This window comes from Electrophorus electricus, chromosome 4 (assembly GCF_041902795.1).
Source record: "Electrophorus electricus isolate QZ-2024a chromosome 4, ASM4190279v1, whole genome shotgun sequence".
NCBI classification, from domain to species: Eukaryota; Metazoa; Chordata; class Actinopteri; order Gymnotiformes; family Gymnotidae; genus Electrophorus; species Electrophorus electricus.
This window is the reverse complement of record NC_137500.1, coordinates 25,081,281-25,099,505: the sequence shown is the minus strand read 5'-3', so window position 1 is coordinate 25,099,505 and position 18,225 is coordinate 25,081,281. Positions and strand designations below refer to the sequence as shown.

Below are 18,225 nucleotides of genomic sequence, written 5' to 3'. Positions count from 1 at the left end.
ACATTTATACCACATTGAGAAATGGTAAGGAATGTGTCTGTGTTTTATTGTCTACTCATTTAACACTCCTTAAAATTATGCTGCCATATGATACTTTTTTGACATTTTAAATAGGAAATATTGAAAGGGGTTCATTAGTTTAAAATATATTTATTTCTGTAATTATAGACCTACATTTAGCCAAATGATGGGCTAATAGAAATGTATTTAAATTTGGTATATTTTTGTTTCATACTTTTTTTATTTTATCTCTTTTTTCTTTATTTTTTTAATATAATTTTTAGTTATTAAATGTTTCTTTTGGATTTTCCCTTTCTTTTACCCTGAAGATAAATTAGATTGTGACATTTTTTAAAACAATTTTCATTTCTTCACAAAGATATAGTTTAAAAATAATTTTACCATTCATTTACAGTTGGGCAAAGCCCCTGAGAGGCCAGAAGCCCCGTGCTGGGCAGTAGTATTTGTAAAGCTTCTGGCCCTCTCAGACTTCACGTAACCCAGAGCCAGATGCATGCCTCCGGTTCACGGAGCTGCATCTGAAAGCATCTCATTTCATGAGCAATTTTGTTTGAACTTTGCCGTAGATTAACCAAACAGATTTCACCTATACAACTCGCAAACCTATATAGCTATGTGAAGTAAATGTGAAGTAGCCACTGTAGTATTAGTGGGATTTCATAAATATTAATACAATGAATTTGTTTTCAATCTCAGCCTCTTTTAATACAAAGGGAAACATTTAGATCACGTTGAAACGAAGATATCGCGATATTTGTGGCACAACTAATTCAAGCGGAAGTAGTTTTGAAGCCTCTTTTCCGGCGGCCATAGCGGCATATTCGGTAGGTTAAGAATTGTTGGTGGTGCAGTTTAAGATGTATCTTTGTCCATCCTCTTCATGTGGACGTACTTCTGGTCCAAATCACAAGTTGATAATTCTGAATATCGCACATATTATTAAGGCTATAGTATTTCTGGATGAGTGTTGTGTGAATGGGACAATTAACGATGTATTCATCGAAGGCCAGACCTAGCTTGCTGTTTGCACACTTGACAGTGTTCTTCGTGATAAAATGGACCAGTTAGTTTCTGTTCTACGAACACAGACATCCAATATGTACACGCTGTAGGTGGAATGTAAACGGATTCTGTGCCTATGTTCTGTAAGGGTGAAAAGCTGCTCTCTCTGGCTAGTGCGGGTCACGTTTGTGCTTGCGTTCACGCTATAGTGGGCTAACTGGCTACTTGTAAAGATGGTTTGTACGTATTTTAAATGGAGCAGTGCACTGTAGTGCTAATATCTTTAGTTAGGACCGTACTTTAGAATAGTGCCAGTAATTGTAAAGTACTTGCTTGTTACGTACCTGGCGTTTTTGACGTTGTTGGCTATAACTTGAGAATGTATGGCTAAATAGTAAAGTTTTGGTTACATGTGTATAGCTAACCATGGACTATATCATTTGAGTCTTTGTGCAAGTAACTTTCCTGGTGTACTCTGTTTTATCTCTTTTCTTTTGTGGACTGATTATTCATTCTTTCTTTTGGGCTTTGTAGCCATCATGAAGATCAACCCGTTTGTAACCTCATCCCGGCGTAAGAACCGAAAGAGGCACTTCAATGCCCCCTCACACATCCGCAGGAAAATTATGTCCTCACCTCTCTCCAAAGAACTCCGCCAGAAGTACAACGTGAGGTCCATGCCCATCCGCAAGGACGATGAAGTCCAGGTAAGGCCATGCTTTGCGTCAGCTGTAGTTTCAGACTAGCATTGGGTGCAGTCTTAAAATGATGGCTTGGCTTAAGTATCTGAAAAGTGTTCAGTATCCCAAGGAATAGCTTCATCTGGATTGAAAGAAGCTCCATTACTGCAGTTGGATTGTATCATTGTGCACCTACAAAATCTCCTGGCTTACATCTCGACACTGGCGATTGAGGATGCAGTTACTGTCTAAAACTAAAAAACTGTGCTGTTATTAGGTTTAACAACTCTTGTGCTTTTGTTTTGCACTGTTGTGAACAGGTTGTCAGAGGTCACTACAAGGGCCAGCAGATTGGCAAAGTCGTGCAGGTCTACAGGAAGAAGTACGTCATCTACATTGAGCGTGTGCAGCGTGAGAAGGCAAACGGCACAACAGTCCATGTTGGCATCCACCCTAGCAAGGTATGAAACGCCTGCTTATGCAGCTGACTTCTCGTCTGTGTTCTGGTACATGAATATATACAGGCATACATGCATAGGTATTGTGGGGCTTTGGTTGCCACTTTTGAGGAATGAACTCATAGTTTCTTATTCAAATGCATGTCTAATCCAGAGATTAAAAAAACCCAAACATGGACATTGCCAGTGTCTTCCCACCTCTCACTCTCCTTGTGGCAGTCTTGTTGAAGATCTGTAAATGAAATTCTGGGAGCAAGCCTGAGCTAGTCGATGTGCAAAAGTTGACCTTCCATCACCTTTGTATCTCGTCGACTAGTAACAGGAATGTGACGGATAAAACAATACATTTACAATGTGTGCTTGCTTAATGCACAGTATCTGACAGGCTAGAATTATGAAGAGGAGAGTAGCTATCAGCTTAGCTTATGATGATTTAGTCCAATTCTAGTATAATAATGATGGACTTGTGTAAGGCATATAAATCAGTTTCACATTACACCACAATTCTGGCTATGGGCATGCCTTTATCTGAAGGCATTTTGTGTGGGGGCTTGAGATACAGAAGCTATTTGGCTGCAAAGATCTTATTAGCATCACAGTATGCTGCATCAGTTTCTAATCAGTACAGATTTTTAGTATATTTTTTTATCCCGTCCTGTGACAGGTTCCATCACAAACAAAACTTTCAGTGTAATGTGACGTGTCATTGTGTTGAAAGTAATGGTTGCTCTACAGTGCAGGCCTTTTTATTCTAAGAGCTGGTCTCCTGGATATCAGTAAAACTTAGTCGTGCACCCAAATTCAGTACTTAGAATTAGTGCTAATTCGTTTTTTTGGGGACTTTGAAACTGGCTCTAAAGGTTTTGGGAAATGCATCCTCCAATGTCACTGTATAGTACTATATAGAAATGTATTAATATACATTTTGGACCACTATCAATCTAAAAATATTACTGTCTGGTCCCCTGGCTTACATTGTTTTGTACATTATTTGTCATGCATGATTTGTCTGTAATTTTGGGCACCAATAGTTGACATGATCGGCGCATTGATGTGTTTGGGGAAAATGAGTCCCAACAAAGACTTTGTGACTACATGTTGATTGTTCATGTACAAATAGAACTGAGAATCTCTTGTTAAAGGTCGTGATCACGAGGCTGAAGCTTGACAAAGACCGCAAAAAGATCCTGGAACGCAAAGCCAAGTCTCGGCAAGATGGCAAGGAGAAGGGAAAATACAAGGAGGAGACCATTGAGAAAATGCAAGAGTGAACTTTACCTTTTGCTAAAAAATAAAGAATTGAAAAGAGTTTTGTAGTTTGTCATTTTGTGGGCTTTGTGCATGTTGATGTGAGGAAACTATATGGTTTGAGACAAACATTAAACTTTATGGTATTCACAAATTGTCCATATATGTGAGCAGAAGTAAATCTATTACAACTTTACAGAATTGCATAACCTAAAATAAAGAAACGGGAACTCGCGCTGCTTTGAGGGCAAATAAATTCACTGCTGGGCTGAAACTGATTAATATATGATGGTTTTGAATATTATCAAAGATGACATGTTTCAAGTATTACATATTGAGTGTAGTATCTTTTACCTTTGTAACCCTTTTTAACCTTCACCTTCTGGATAGGAATGCTGATTTGGTGCAAGAAAACTTAGATCACTTTAAATTCCCGTTGAACTGCCAAAAACCACTAGAAAGAAAAACTCAAATTCGCTCCTGAAATTACCCAAAAGCGTAGCTGATAACCACCGGCTGTCGGAGGCAGGGGTGGTCCCGCCTATGTCATGTGATCTGCCGCTTTCACACGCTGAAGTAGGGAAGTTTGTGAATTCACTAATAGAAGCTGATAACATTACATTTAACAGTTCTCCTGGTACTTCGCTTGCAAAGAAAACTATGGCGCTATCGTTTGTGATACCAATGTGCGTTATGACATTATTTTGGGGACTCATTGGAGGAGTTTGTCCGTGGTTTGTTCCTAAAGGACCGAATAGGGGGTAAGTGTATTTTATCCTGTGCTAGCTTGCTTGCTAGCTGGTTTCATGAGCGTGAAATAAGTTTGTTGCTGACTGGTTTTAGTTTTTGTATGTGTTGCAGTGAAACCTAATTCTTAAAGTACACTTATTTTTCCAGGGCGGAAGAAGTAACAGATAAACAAGATAAAAAAGGATGTCTAAAACTTCTGAATAGTTCTACTGAATACTTCTTGAAAGCCTGCTAACTACGTAGCTTAGCGATGGGCCCATGGTGACCGTCAGCGTAGGCTGAATTAAACTAAAAAAAAGGCCCAGTTATAAATTAGTTCACCTAGCTATCCTGTATATCTAATCTATATAACCTACTAGGGTTAAGTAGCTAGTAATAAAATGGTCTGTAACTATTTAAAACACTTTTTGCCACTTCTAAAAGCATGTTAGACAGCAACCAAAACGGTACTATTTTTTGTTATACATAGCACCACTTTAAAGAATTGAGAATAAATTTGAATTTGTATTAAAGAAGTGGAAATTGCCGGTCTGCTGGGAGGATTAATCATCTTGCCTCCTTCCCATCATGAATCATGTGACAGACAGATCACATCTTAAAAGTCCTTGAGTTTAATGTAAAGGGATCACTTACAAGCTCTTGTACACTTTTTTTTTTTTTTTTAATCGCTTGTTTGTTGCTTTATCTCCAGAGTCATTGTTACCATGCTGGTTTTAACTGCAGTTTGCTGCTACCTGTTGTAAGTATGACGTTTGTAGCTAACTGAATGAATGATTTTTCAGTTCTCTTATGTTATATTTTTGTTGAAATTCAGTCATTGGCTTTGGTTCATGTCCACTGGTATTGATCACTATGTATTTTCAGAACAAGGATGGTCTACCAACAGTTGGCCACAAGCCAGGGCTGTGATTATATCATGATGAACACAAACTTATATTCATATTTATGTAGTGGCATATGACTTGAAAAGGATGCGCACACACACACACTTTATTTTTTATGATGTAGATGGGGAGTAAGGGTCAGGGTAATGTTTCATGTCAAGTTATCACAAGTGGGCAGCACATATATTTAGCCAAACATCACATTTGTGTGTGTAGGTTTGGAGTTGAAGGAAGCAAAGATAGAACACTTTTTTTTTAATATACATGCAGTTATTGCATTGCAAAAGGACATAAATTGTATGTGTTGCGTTTATGGTGCCTAGTTTAAAAGTATCCCTTGGTAAAATGTAACGTGTTTTAATTTAATCCTTAATTTTTATTCTTATTATTTAGCTGGCTGATTGCTATTCTAGCACAACTGAACCCATTGTTTGGGCCAGCACTGAGCAATGACACCATATGGTATCTCTATTATCACTGGGGATAGCATTGTAGTCTCCTATTCTTGATCTACATCAGGTAACATGCAATTTACATTATGCCTTTCATGATAGCGAAATACATTTAAATGGGATAAATGCGTTATAATCTGTTCAAATTTCTCTCTGCAGATGCTTCTTTGCCACCCCAAAATTAACCATTCATTTTCTCACAAAGAGCATATTTCTCATTCCCAAAACTTTAAGCACACCTGTTTGCAAAACATTCTTGTGTTTTAAGACAGTCATATACTTACCTATTTGACTTGTAAAGAAAACAACAAACAAACACTTGCTTACTTTTTATCTTTTTCCTTTCCCTTGTTGAAACCTTGGACCTATATATTGATTGTACATTTACCCTGTTGTATTTCTTCTCTGTTCTTACTTTTGTATTTATGTAACTGCAGACCTGTAATAAAACATTTGAAGTGAAGATCTGGAGGCAGATTTATTTAACCTTTACCAGAGGTCTCATTCAAAACATCATTAGAATTTTAATAGCAGACCCAGATTTTAAATATGAATTTTACATATTTTAAAAATGCAATGCAAAAAACCCCCCATAACCTCTCTAGCTAGTTAAGATTTTTTTTGTATATATTCAAAACTTCATGTAGACCCAACATGTTCTAAAATTACTTTAAAAAATCCTGTACCAAATTTGCACGATAGTGAAAATACCATGTTCCCAGACATACAAGTCATCTTTAACATTGTGCATTCTTCTTCACATGTTAAGACACAAGGAATGGTCATTATAAAATGTCTTTAGGGATCCTGGGCCGTGAGTCTGTACACTCGCACTCTTCTCTGTGGGCACGGCCGTAGCTGGGCATCTGCGTTTTGGCTTGGCATACAGAGCAGCAGGCTGTAAAGCCCTTCTGCCTACAAGAGTGGCAGGACAAGACCAGCTGGCAGCAGAAGTCTGTAGAGCAGAGCTGATACTGGTCCCAGGCCACACCGCAATACCTACAATCTGTTCATAGGTGGGGTATGCACTAATTAATATGAATAAATTGCTTATATGTGTTGACATGTACATGAATGTATAAGTGTAAGGGGCAAAACAGATTAATCTCTTGGTGCTAGTATGTACTTGATACCTGATATGACATCATTGTTAAAAGAGATTGTGTAACGCTCATCAAATACAAAGAGTTTGCCACGGAAGAAGCCCTCAGGAAACTGCTCCAGGTACTTATGAATGCCACCCTTCAGCTGATACACTTCCTTACATACATCCTGCAAAATTGGATGTTATTGATTGAATACCTGAAACAGACAGTAAATGTCATTGTCTATTCCTTTTATATTGGAGCTGAAAAACTCACTTTTGAACGAAGATACGCTGACCCCCGTTCACACCGTATGCCTCCAGTACAGTACATAAGAACCTTTTTGTTACGGAAAAGGTCCAAGTTCTTGTCCACATAGTCAGGGAAATAACTGAATTTGCGGATGTCAGGGGCCAAACAATTTTTGAATTGGCCCTGTAGATAAAGTTTGATTAATTAATCGTTTGTTGATGTATAAAAAAACAATCCCCTTGAAGTAATTTTTAGCATTAAATAGAAGACACTTACAATTTTACTCTCATAGAAGTTTCTACAGTCCAGAAGAATTGTATCACTGTTTGAGGAACCATCTTCAAGGACAGATTGCACTTCTTTGTGAAATTCTGCAGGGTCCAAGTGTGTTCCTTTGTGAGCAAAAACTAGTTTAAAAATTAGTTGCTTCTTACTGAGTTACTTTGTTCATCATAACAGTCTTTAATACACATTGATGCTTTGAGATGCGAGGTATATACCAGTGACATCACAATGCACCCAACTAGGTTTTTCAAATTGTTTTTATACTACCTGCTAATCTGTAGGATATTGTGTCTGGATCCACACCCATTGGGACAATTTCTTTATAAACTCCAACCTTAAGTTCAGAAAAGCACTCTGCACCACCTTCACTGATCTAAGAGCAAAACCAGACACACATTTTAAGTACAAGTTATATTACCTTTTAGGTTTGTACCCCTTGGATATATTACCACATTAGAAAACTAACTAAAATATGAATACAGTAAAACACAGTTATCTATCATCACTCTGTTGGTATTAGTTTACCTTAAAATCCTCTGGTTGCATTACTGTGAAAATGGGATGCGACAGCATTGCCTTGATGTAAAGGCTTGTGGCCACTTTGGTACCACCAACTGTTCCATTAATACCTTCAGTGGCCACACGTACCTGAAAGACAAGAGAACACAATGCTGTAAATTGTGAAAAGTTCCTCATCCTCCAGCTCTTTGTGACAAGTTGAGAAAAGCAATGCATTTACCTTGCCGGTCAGGTGAAGCTTTGAACAGAGCTCAATCTGCCAATCATAAATGATCTTGGGATCTTTGATCTGGCAATAGCAGTAATACAGGAGGACTTCACCTGAGCCTCTGGAAGACGACAATAAGACACCATCAGCACATATTTAAATACATTGGATTGTTCTTATTATGTTAAATATAAGGAGACCCTACATCACAAGCTCTTTCTCAGAGAGGTGGCATGTATTGGGTATCCACATGGATGTGTCATTTGACAGACTGTCTCTCAGGTCTTCAGGCACTGATACATCACCCTCAGCATGTCTCAGCATAAGATCCTGAGTCATGGTGGTGAGCTGATGAATCTCATTTGTATGGACATTTGAGACATGTTTGTGGATTGATGTAGGGTCGGAGAATGTCTTGTCACAGCAGTGCCAAATTGGTGTGGCATCTGAAGGTGACTTCAGGACCCTCTTAGCTGCCACAAACTTTGCAAAGGTCTACAAGCAAGAGAAGGGAGTTCTGAGTTAAAATACTGACATACGTAGCTAGTTATAGATGACAAGAGTATGGCAAAGAACTTACCCTCCTTTTTATATAAGAGTAGCATTTACGAGTTGTTGAAAACTCGCATTTCTCTTGCTTGAGGATCTTGGGAGTAAGACTCTCTACATCCAAATTAATAAGAATATTTTCTACCAAGTTATCACTATCCATTATAGTATAAATGCATTCAACAACAATTTCCACTTCGACGAGAATTAAAAATTCATGTTAAAGAATTTTACATATCCAATAAAACGCTACATCACTCTACCTCGATTACACAAACCCTTACTGACCGACCAACGTAACGAAGACCTCATGTGTATCAGATGTAGCGTTTACTATAAACTTATTTTACCACCATGCAATGCGGACCTGTCTGAGAAAGAGAGCTTTATACTTCCGGATACGAACCCCTTATACCCCGGATATGTTTCTTTGAGTCCGACCCCTTTTATTTTCAGCATTGGCCCGGCTGCTGTAGCTAATTAGTTAGCTATCTTTGAGACGTTTTAAGTTTGGTAAACTGAATTTTAGTTGTGTTGAATAATCATAAGGAAACGCGATATAATTGGTTTAAATACAATTTAAAAACCGATTAACTTAGGCGGTAAGATGTCAAGGAGAAGGCACAGCGACGAGAATGATGGTGAGATGATGTTAGCCAGCTAGAATGAGCCCTCTCGCACGGTATTCAAAGCTGTGGCACTGTTGCTAATTGTGGTGGTAACCTTACAAAAATGTGCAACAGCAACCAGACATACGTGTAGTAAGACCGCAATGTTTAGAGTGTCCTACAGGCTCCGTAATTTTGTATAGTTGCAGTTAATTTGCAAGCGTGCAAAGTATCTATGACAAATTTGCATGCTAGCCCCAAACTAGCTAGTTAGCCGCTAGCTAGCATGACTAGCTTTAGAGAGTAATGCTGTTGATTCATTCTCTCGCAGAGAGGGTGTTAGAGCGCCGTCACGTTAATTTTCTACTTACCTTTTCTATGTGGATGGCATGGTTTTATTGTAGTACTTTTGTGGTTAATGTAATTACTTATGCCTCTCTGGAAACGAGGCTGTAGCATTGTTTATTTACTCTTTCTTTTTCCCGCTCAATGAATATTCCCCATTACAGAGTAAACAGAAACGAAATATATTAGATAAGTAGATAACAGCCGTACTGGTTACATAGCAATAATATTGTTCTAAACACAGAAATTTAGTTATGTTTGGAATAGTAATATTATTATTATTATTATTATTATTATTATTATTATTATTATCTGTAAACAGGTAGGACTATATTATTACACTGTGGTCCTCTAGCAAGGATCTTTAGTCAACAGTAAGACAGCTGATTGCTGAATACTGTATGTAAAAATGGAAACACTGTCATCAACATCAGGTGGACAGCCTCATAAAAGGAGGAGGACGTCTGAGCCAATTGAAATCGAGGATCGGCTTGAATCATTGATTTGCAGAGTTGGAGAAAAGGTAAAATACTAAGCAAAATTTAATGCATTTTTTTCCAGTAGAAAAGCATTAAATAAGTTATTGGTGTTGTTTACAATTTTGGTTTTAATTGCAGTTAAGGCAAATAGTATGAACTTGTATTATTTTTTTCACTATTAACTTGGTCTCCCTCCTCCCAGAGTACCTCTTCTTTGGAGAGTAATTTGGAAGGTCTTGCAGGTGTCTTGGAAGCAGATCTCCCTAATTATAAAAATAAAATCTTGCGCATCTTGTGTGCTGTGTAAGTAATTTTTTTTTATGTCCTTCTAAAAGGTTTCCTATGTCTGTAATTCAGAATGTAATTTTCAAAATATTGCATGTGACTATAAAATGTTTTTTGACAGTGCACGACTGTTGCCAGAAAAGTTAACAGTGTACACTACACTGGTGGGCCTTTTAAATGCACGGAACTACAACTTTGGCGGGGAATTTGTTGAGGCTATGATCAGGCAGCTCAAGGAGACACTGAAGTCAAACCTCTACTCTGAAGCAGTTTACCTGGTATGTATTTTATACAATTAGCTAAGAAAGTTGAAGTGACACTCTTACTGTCTGCATTACTTCTGACCTGTTCTGTTGCTTGCTTAGGTGCGTTTCCTTAGTGACTTGGTAAACTGCCACGTCATTGCTGCTCCATCCATGGTTGCTATGTTTGAAAACTTTGTCAGTGTCACACAGGAGGAGGAAATACCACAGGTAATGTTCTAGATTTATTCAAACGGCTTCCACTGAGCTTCTTATTAGCCTATACATGGGAAGACTCCAGAGCATAACTAACGTGTGCACCTTTCCAGGTGCGCTCTGACTGGTATGTGTATGCTGTGCTGTCCTGTTTGCCCTGGGTTGGGAAAGAGCTCTATGAAAAGAAGGATGTGGAAATGGATCGACTTCTCAATCAGATTGATGGCTATCTGAAGTGCGTCCTTATTGTTATTTGCTTTTTTAATTAACTCTTTCCTTTGATAAAGGAAGCACATGAAGGAAATAATGATGTCAGAGTGCAGAGCTATTCGTTTCTGACTGTGCAGTCTAAATACATATTAAATTTGTCAAATGGCTTTCTTGGTCAGCATTTAATTAGGATTTTCTGTGTATGCCATTATGGAGGTTTTTCACTTGCCTGATAAAATAAAGAGAAAACTTTGTTGCTAGCATGAAGAGCAGCTGAAACTGTGAGGTTTCAGGTTTTGAAAGTAAAACCTGTGATGTTGTTCAGGAGGCGGCAGAAGGTCCATGTGCCCATGCTCCAGGTGTGGACAGCAGAGAAGCCCCACCCTCAGGAAGAGGTGAGGCTCATTCCTCCCCCAGGCCTACCCAGGCTGGCCTTTAGTTAGTCCTGACTAAGGAGACATGAAGCTATGAGCACTGAGCAGTGCAGAATGCAGTGAGCTTTGTAAGACCAAAGAAAACAAATCAAATTTGTAGTGTGTTAATTATTGTCAGTGGTGGGCGGGGCACTGAGAAGGGCTTGGAGTGAGATGTGGTAACTGTTATTTTACTTTAAATCCTCTCCTGTTCTAGTTCCTGGACTGTCTGTGGGCTCAGGTGCAGAAGTTGAAGAAGGATCGCTGGCAGGAGCGTCACATCCTGAGGCCGTACATTGCCTTCGACAGTGTGCTGTGTGAGGCCTTGCAGCACAACCTGCCCCCATTCACCCCACCAGCCCACTCTGACGAGGCACTCTACCCCATGCCTCGCGTCGTCTTCCGAATGTTTGACTACACTGATGCCCCTGAGGTGTGTCCTGGGCAGGGCTGGCCTAAGTGGAGGCCAGCAGCAAAACTTCTGCCTGTTAAAGCTTTTTAAATGTCAGTAAACTGTTTGAGTGTGTAATGGCTGTTTTTATATTCTCTATAAACATATCATTATAAACATGAGCTTTATAAGCTATTAATAAAATTTTGGAGCAGCCCAGATAAGGACTAAGGTTGAATTTTCCATTGGTGATTGACAAGTTAAGCTTTGCAAGTTAGTCCAAGACTACATGTCACCCTTATCTTATGGATTCTGCACACTCATCTTTACCCTGTTTTTAAACTTTGTTTCATTATTGATGTAACACAGAACCATTTGTATGAGGTGTCTCAAAAATAAAACCAGAGTTCAAGGACTCCTCCCCCTTTTCAATTTAATTTTCATTAAAAGCAGTTCCTACATCAGGACTCTGATGGCTAACTACAGTGTCTTGAGTGCTACAGTGCTGTGTTTGTGTGGTTTCAGGGTCCCGTAATGCCTGGCAGCCACTCTGTGGAGAGGTTTGTGATTGAAGAGAACCTACACTGCATCATCAAGTCTCACTGGAGAGAGAGGAAGACCTGGTGAGCGCTCTCACTGCACTTTAATGACACATTAAATATTCTTCAGTATTGCCTTACTGCCCTGAGGTCTCACTGCATGGTATTGTGTAACACACTACATCAGAGGTGAATGCGATATATCTTGGATATTGTAATCATGCGTGTTTATTTGCAAAGTTGATGAAACTGCTTAGACCACATTTGATTTCTGGGTAAAATGAGGGTGGAAAAATATGAAGTACGTGCAGCTCAATTTTTAATTTAAGTAGATTTAAGTATATTATTAAGACAGACTGCATTAACTAATATGCTGTTCTCTCTGTTATGTTTTGTGCTTGTCTTCAGTGCTGCTCAGTTGCTGAGCTATCCTGGCAAAAACAAGATTCCTTTGAACTATCACATTGTTGAGGTATGTTGTTAAAGTCTGCAGTAATTGCAGTACTTGACAAGTTTTTTTTTTTTTCTTTTTTCTTTATGATGACCGATTGTTGCCCTTATAGTGTCAGTCCCCACCAAAACTCCTTATAATGTTGAAAAACCATCGTACAAGATTCAGTTTTTTTTCCCCCTCCCCCAAGCATCAATAATTAGCACAGATGTCATGACTGTGATGTGTCTTGCGCACCACCTCTCACTGGGTAGCCCTTAATGTATGCCTCTAGGTGATCTTTGGGGAGCTGTTCCAGCTGCCTTCTCCTCCGCACATTGATGTGATGTACACGGCGTTACTGATCGAGCTCTGTAAGCTGCAGCCTGGGTCCCTGCCTCAAGTCGTATCCTTTCCTGCTGCTTCTCTCCTCAGAACACAGGTGTTTGCCACCAGTGCGCTGGCCTTGGGCCAATGAACGATATGAAAACCGCTTTTAATTTTTGGCCGCAGCATGACCGACTAGTTAACTACAAATATACATTTTTGAAAACCATCACTTGAAAAGATTATAACATTTTAAATCTGGCAAAGAATGCTGGGGCACATGCAAATGAAACAAAAATACTCCCGTATACATGACCAGTTACTGAGCTGTACTCAGAATGAAAAATGCTTGTCCAGAACAAGGGTGGTGTTCAAATTTTGGCTACAAATCAAACAAACATTGAGAACCTATTGACTGAAAATGATCAAAGGCCCTGGTAATGCGTGCTTCTTAACTGAATTTGCAACATGATAATGTTGTTGTGAAGATGATAATGTAAATTTAGGTTATCATTAATTATCACAATAACTCACAGATGGCCCTGCAGGTGTGTACATGGCCTGTATAGATTAAACTGGTTATGGATATTAACTCATGCGTTCACTCAGCTTGCCCAGGCCACAGAAATGCTGTACATGAGACTGGAGACCATGAACACAACATGCATAGACCGGTAAGTATGCAATACACCACCAGATTTGTCATAATCCACCTGGGAAAAATAATCATGCCTACTATAATAATAATGTTATTATTCTATGTATGTATTTATTTTTGAGAGTTAAAAGCTAGGTTATAGGTATGCGTTTTGAAACGGAGCAAACGTCAATTTTATTTTCCCTTTTCAGATTTATCAGCTGGTTCTCTCATCATCTGAGCAACTTTCAATTCAGATGGAGCTGGGATGACTGGTGAGCTCCACCTTATATCTGTATACATAACGCATCCACTCGGGGATAAGATGTAGTGTTTGCACATCCAGCTTCATGACTGCTTTTTCATCCATATTCATTAGTTTAATCTGATTTTAATTCCAAGATAATGACGCGTTGCTTGCACAGTGTTGCTCTCAGCAGAAGTGTTGCGTGCAGAGCTCTGCATGAGGGATTGGAACAGGTGGAACTGATTTATAAAGGAACGGGATGGGTGATAGCTTAAAAACCGTGAGCAGCAATTACTGAAACAGTATGGCTATTGCCAGACCACAACTACTCTATATTTTTAGTTTTCATGAAAATATTAAAAGTATTTGCTTTAATGCATGTGGTGATGTAACAGCTAGTGTTCGAAAATTCTTTAGTGTAGTACAAAATTAGTCTGCAAGTGACAGCAGTTCTCATTTGGTGCCTTAATAATTTTAGATGATTGGGTCCTTAATCATTTGACTTGAAACCTCATTCAACCAGTGTTGTATCGATTCCTTGTTTTGTGTTTTTTTTTATTTTATTTTAGGGCTGACTGTTTAACAGTGGACCTTGAAAAACCCAAGCCCAAATTTGTGAGAGAGGTGTTAGAAAAATGCATGAGGTGAGTTTTCTGTCTCATTGCACGATGGGAGAGTTGTTCATCCACCACATTCATCGTAATATTGTCAAACATGGGCATTTATTTGTGAATTGCAGGCTGTCCTATCACCAGCGGATAGTGGATATTGTGCCTCCTAGTTTCTCTGCTTTAATCCCAGCCGAACCACAGTACCACTACAAATATGGAGATGAGAGTAACAGTAAGTACTGGTGGCTATTTTAGTAACCTCTCAAATTCAGCAACTTGTTTTTGTATTCGTTAGCTGAATATAGACTGCTGTTTAATTCCCTTATTTAATATGATACTGGAGAACAGGAAAAGACAAGCATGTGTAATTGAAATGAACTTGTCAACGTGGTTTTTCTAGTTTGTAGGTGAAACTTTTCAAGTGATGATTTCACAGGTTCTTTGCCTGGCTATGCTGTGGCCATAGCAGTGGGGAATGCCATCAAGAACCGTGCCTCGAATGAGGAGATTCTAACCACCTTGAAAGAGCTGCCCAATCCCAACCAGGAGGAGGATGATGGTACATTACTTTCTGTAGTTCTCTTACTTTCTCATTACAGTATGCTGTAAATTTGTTGTTTTTCTATAACTGAAAGTCACTCCTTGTTGAACCTCTTGTTACTTAAGCAGATCGTCTGCATCATTTTACATTTGCATGCAAGTCTTAGACTCGGGGTAGTTTCTTTAAGGCGTGTGGAAGCTTTGAGACGCAGTTCTTCTCTCTCTCCAGATGAGGGCGATGGATTCAATCCACTGAAAATAGACGTGTTCCTGCAGACACTGCTTCACCTGGCTGCCAAGTCCTTCAGCCATTCCTTCAGTGCCCTTGCCAAGTGAGTGCAATGTTCCAGAGCCCCGGGCTTACTAGCCTGCAGCTCTCGTGGTCCCCCCCCACTCCCTACCATGGCTGACCAATGATGAGTAACCGTAAACGTCTGTTGTGGAGTGGACATCTTGTCTCATGTTCTAAGCAATGGAAACATGTCATATTGTTTGGCTGTGGAAAATTAGCAGTTTGGAGTATTTTTAAAATTATTATTTAAATACTAACTTTTTTATGCTGTGTTTTTTCCTTTTAATCTAGATTCCATGAAGTGCTAAAGACGCTAACTGAGAGCGATGAGGGGAAGCTGCACATTCTCAGGGTGGTTTATGAAGCCTGGAGGAACCACCCACAGGTCACAACCGTGCATTTTCCCTGTACACGCATTTCTCTCCCTCGGCTATACACAGCCCGATTCTCAGTCCTGTGGACATGGATCACAGAATCTTATATCTTGTCTGCTCTGGCCATCCTGATCTGAGTGCATGGTGTCATCAGGATTACTACTGCAAATCAGTACCGTAATGCGAAATACCCTAAGGATAAATTTATGAGTCAAAGTGGAGCAGAAAGCGTTCTCGTATTATGAATCTATTTTCTGTCATCACGGTTAGCTTCTTCAGACTAAGCAGCGCCTTTGGGCAACTTTATGCTTTCGTGTTTACGGTTGGCCTGTCTGCCTAGCAGATGATCTCAGTGCTGGTGGATAAGATGATTCGCACACAGATAGTTGACTGCGCTGCTGTGGCCAACTGGATCTTCTCTCCTGACATGGCTCATGATTTCACCAGGCAAGTCTTCATGACCTGAATTGCTTGCTCATGTTTTCTGTGCTCTACGGCCCCTAACGTTTGCTGTGCACGTATGCTGTGGTCAGGTTTTACGTGTGGGAGATTCTTCACTCCACCATCCGGAAGATGAACAAGCACGTGCAGAAGATCCAGAAGGAGCTGGAAGAGGCCAAGGATAAGCTGGAGAAGCAGCAGCACAAGAAGGTATGGAAAGAGCAGGGCCTCCCAACACATTGAAACTTGCGCCGAAACATGACACGCTGAAACCTGAACCCAGAGTGCCCTGCTGAGACACCGGTGCTGTGACTTGTCTGGCCAGCACAAATCGGGATGTGTTCATCATGATCGCTAGTCCAAGTCAGCAACGTCACCTGCAATAGCAAAGAGCCGCGGCTACCAGGCGGGGGAGGGCGTTGTGTTCGAAGCCTAATGAAGTTAAAAGCATGTTCATCTTTAGCAAAAGGACAGTGGTGATGAAGAGGACATGGAGAAGAACAGTGAAGATGAGGATGGTCAGCTTGAGGAGCAGATTGAGCGGCTGCAGGAGAAGGTGGAGTCAGCGCAGAGTGAACAGAAGAACCTCTTCCTCGTCATCTTCCAGGTAAGGCCCAAGTTCAGCCAGACTTAATATAGTTTTAAGTCTGTTGACAGAGTGTAGACATGCACAAACATACACCTAATGGATATCTACTGAGGTTTTAAAAAACCTAAACCTGCTTAGATTCTTTAGATTTTGAATAAGATGGTTTTTGTTTGAGAGATTATAACTACTCTCCCTCTCCCCCACCCAAGCGTTTCATCATGATATTGACTGAGCACTTGGTACGCTGTGAGACGGGGAGCGTAGACATCAACACTTGCTGGTACAAGAACTGCATTGAGCGACTGCAGCAGATCTTCCTCATGGTACTCTTCATTTCATATACCATTGAGAAATGGGAAGGTGGAGCCGTCGCTTTATAGACGGACATATCAGTTTAGTCAACATTTCTACTATAGATGAAAGCAGTGCTCTCGGTAGATGGTTATTAAACAGCAGGTATCTCATAAATGGCTGTTAAGTCTCTTTGAGGTAAAATCAACTATGATCTACATACATTAAAATTTTTGCTAATGATGCAACCTTATCTGCAGGACCACAGAACTCATGGTGGATGCTGTTATTAAACAAAGCTGCAATTCTTAACAAATCCCCTTATAGTAACAGACAGACATTGGTCTAAGAACAGCAAACCCTTGTACTGCACATGTAAAATGCTTCTGGTAGGTATCTGTTGGTAATTATAAGGCTACATTTCATAACTGCACCAATTTGTTCCTCTGTGCAATTGGCAGCATCATGTGACCATCCAGCAGTACATGGGAACCTTGGAGAACCTGCTCTTCACAGCCGAGCTGGACCACCACATCCTGGCTGTGTACCAGCAATTCTGCGCCCTTCAGCTATGAGGATGCAGCGGAGGCTCTACAGCTAAGCGCCGAGCTAAGACCCCCCCCCCCCCCCCCCCCCCCCCAGTTCGAATGTTTAGCTTTGGCTTGTATGTTGTATGGCATTCAAAGTATTGGTTATGTCCACCAAATGAGATGAGCTTTGGAAATGGTTTTGTTTTGGCCTCCAGTAGTGCTACTGGAGGGCTATTGATACTCGTGTAGATTTCCCCCCCCCCCCCCCCCCCCTCCTTCATTTCCCCCCTTTTGGTTCTGTGCTGGCCATAAAACTGAGGTCTTTTTAAAACTCAAGGTTAATTGGGCAGGTGCAGTGTTTTTCTTTTTCCTTTTTTTTGGGGGGGGGGGGACCTGATCTCAGAAATGTCAGCATTTTTATATGTATTTTATGTGTTTTTGATTGGAAGAGGATTGATTAAATAAGTTGAGAGTCTAAGCCTGCATTGTTTAAGCTCTTCTGATGCTGTAATGGGGTATTTTGGAACTGTAAAGAAATACACTGAAATGTCTTCCTTTTTTAAAAAAGTCTCATTTTTGTTTTTTCTACTGATTTAAATTACACAATTGTTTTGATATAAAATATGAATGAGACCAGTTACCCAACACCCTGGGTGTTTATTGTCTAAACCCTTCAATAACAGATTATTTTGTGTGTAGAGTGCAGTTAGGTGTAATTTTCTGTTTAAAAATTACACACACTTGCCTTAGCTGTCCACTGTGGAGAATGTGCCGACTACTAAATTTGTCAGAGTT

At 39.9% G+C, this 18,225-nt stretch overlaps 4 protein-coding genes across 4 annotated transcripts; 3 read left to right on the top strand and 1 right to left on the bottom strand.

Annotated features, from left to right (window-relative positions):
• Positions 1-784: 784 nt before the first annotated feature.
• Positions 785-3,470, top strand: rpl26 (ribosomal protein L26). Its single transcript, XM_027009637.3, has 4 exons — positions 785-845; positions 1,558-1,730; positions 2,024-2,164; positions 3,304-3,470. Exons 2-4 carry the CDS (start codon positions 1,563-1,565, stop codon positions 3,430-3,432), a joined length of 438 nt encoding a protein of 145 aa, XP_026865438.1. The 5' UTR covers positions 785-845; positions 1,558-1,562; the 3' UTR covers positions 3,433-3,470.
• A 484-nt stretch (positions 3,471-3,954) lies between these two features.
• Positions 3,955-5,958, top strand: atp6v0e1 (ATPase H+ transporting V0 subunit e1). Its single transcript, XM_027009638.3, has 4 exons — positions 3,955-4,170; positions 4,851-4,898; positions 5,437-5,562; positions 5,655-5,958. The coding sequence occupies exons 1-3, from the start codon at positions 4,070-4,072 to the stop codon at positions 5,528-5,530; spliced, it is 243 nt and encodes an 80-aa protein (XP_026865439.1). The 5' UTR covers positions 3,955-4,069; the 3' UTR covers positions 5,531-5,562; positions 5,655-5,958.
• Positions 5,955-8,761, bottom strand: tstd2 (thiosulfate sulfurtransferase like domain containing 2). Its single transcript, XM_027009636.3, has 9 exons — positions 8,425-8,761; positions 8,050-8,339; positions 7,857-7,965; positions 7,643-7,765; positions 7,385-7,490; positions 7,109-7,224; positions 6,857-7,015; positions 6,629-6,767; positions 5,955-6,501 (listed from the first exon to the last, which is right to left on the bottom strand). Exons 1-9 carry the CDS (start codon positions 8,554-8,556, stop codon positions 6,281-6,283), a joined length of 1,395 nt encoding a protein of 464 aa, XP_026865437.2. The 5' UTR covers positions 8,557-8,761; the 3' UTR covers positions 5,955-6,280.
• Positions 8,762-8,850: 89 nt separating this feature from the next.
• On the top strand, positions 8,851-18,075 carry ncbp1 (nuclear cap binding protein subunit 1). Its single transcript, XM_027009611.3, has 23 exons — positions 8,851-9,034; positions 9,781-9,869; positions 10,028-10,128; positions 10,232-10,388; positions 10,476-10,583; positions 10,682-10,803; positions 11,104-11,173; positions 11,409-11,624; positions 12,108-12,205; positions 12,530-12,593; positions 12,847-12,957; positions 13,488-13,552; positions 13,728-13,790; positions 14,332-14,406; positions 14,502-14,605; positions 14,810-14,932; positions 15,143-15,245; positions 15,497-15,590; positions 15,923-16,026; positions 16,113-16,230; positions 16,484-16,627; positions 16,819-16,932; positions 17,362-18,075. Exons 1-23 carry the CDS (start codon positions 9,001-9,003, stop codon positions 17,473-17,475), a joined length of 2,391 nt encoding a protein of 796 aa, XP_026865412.2. The 5' UTR covers positions 8,851-9,000; the 3' UTR covers positions 17,476-18,075.
• Positions 18,076-18,225: the final 150 nt, after the last annotated feature.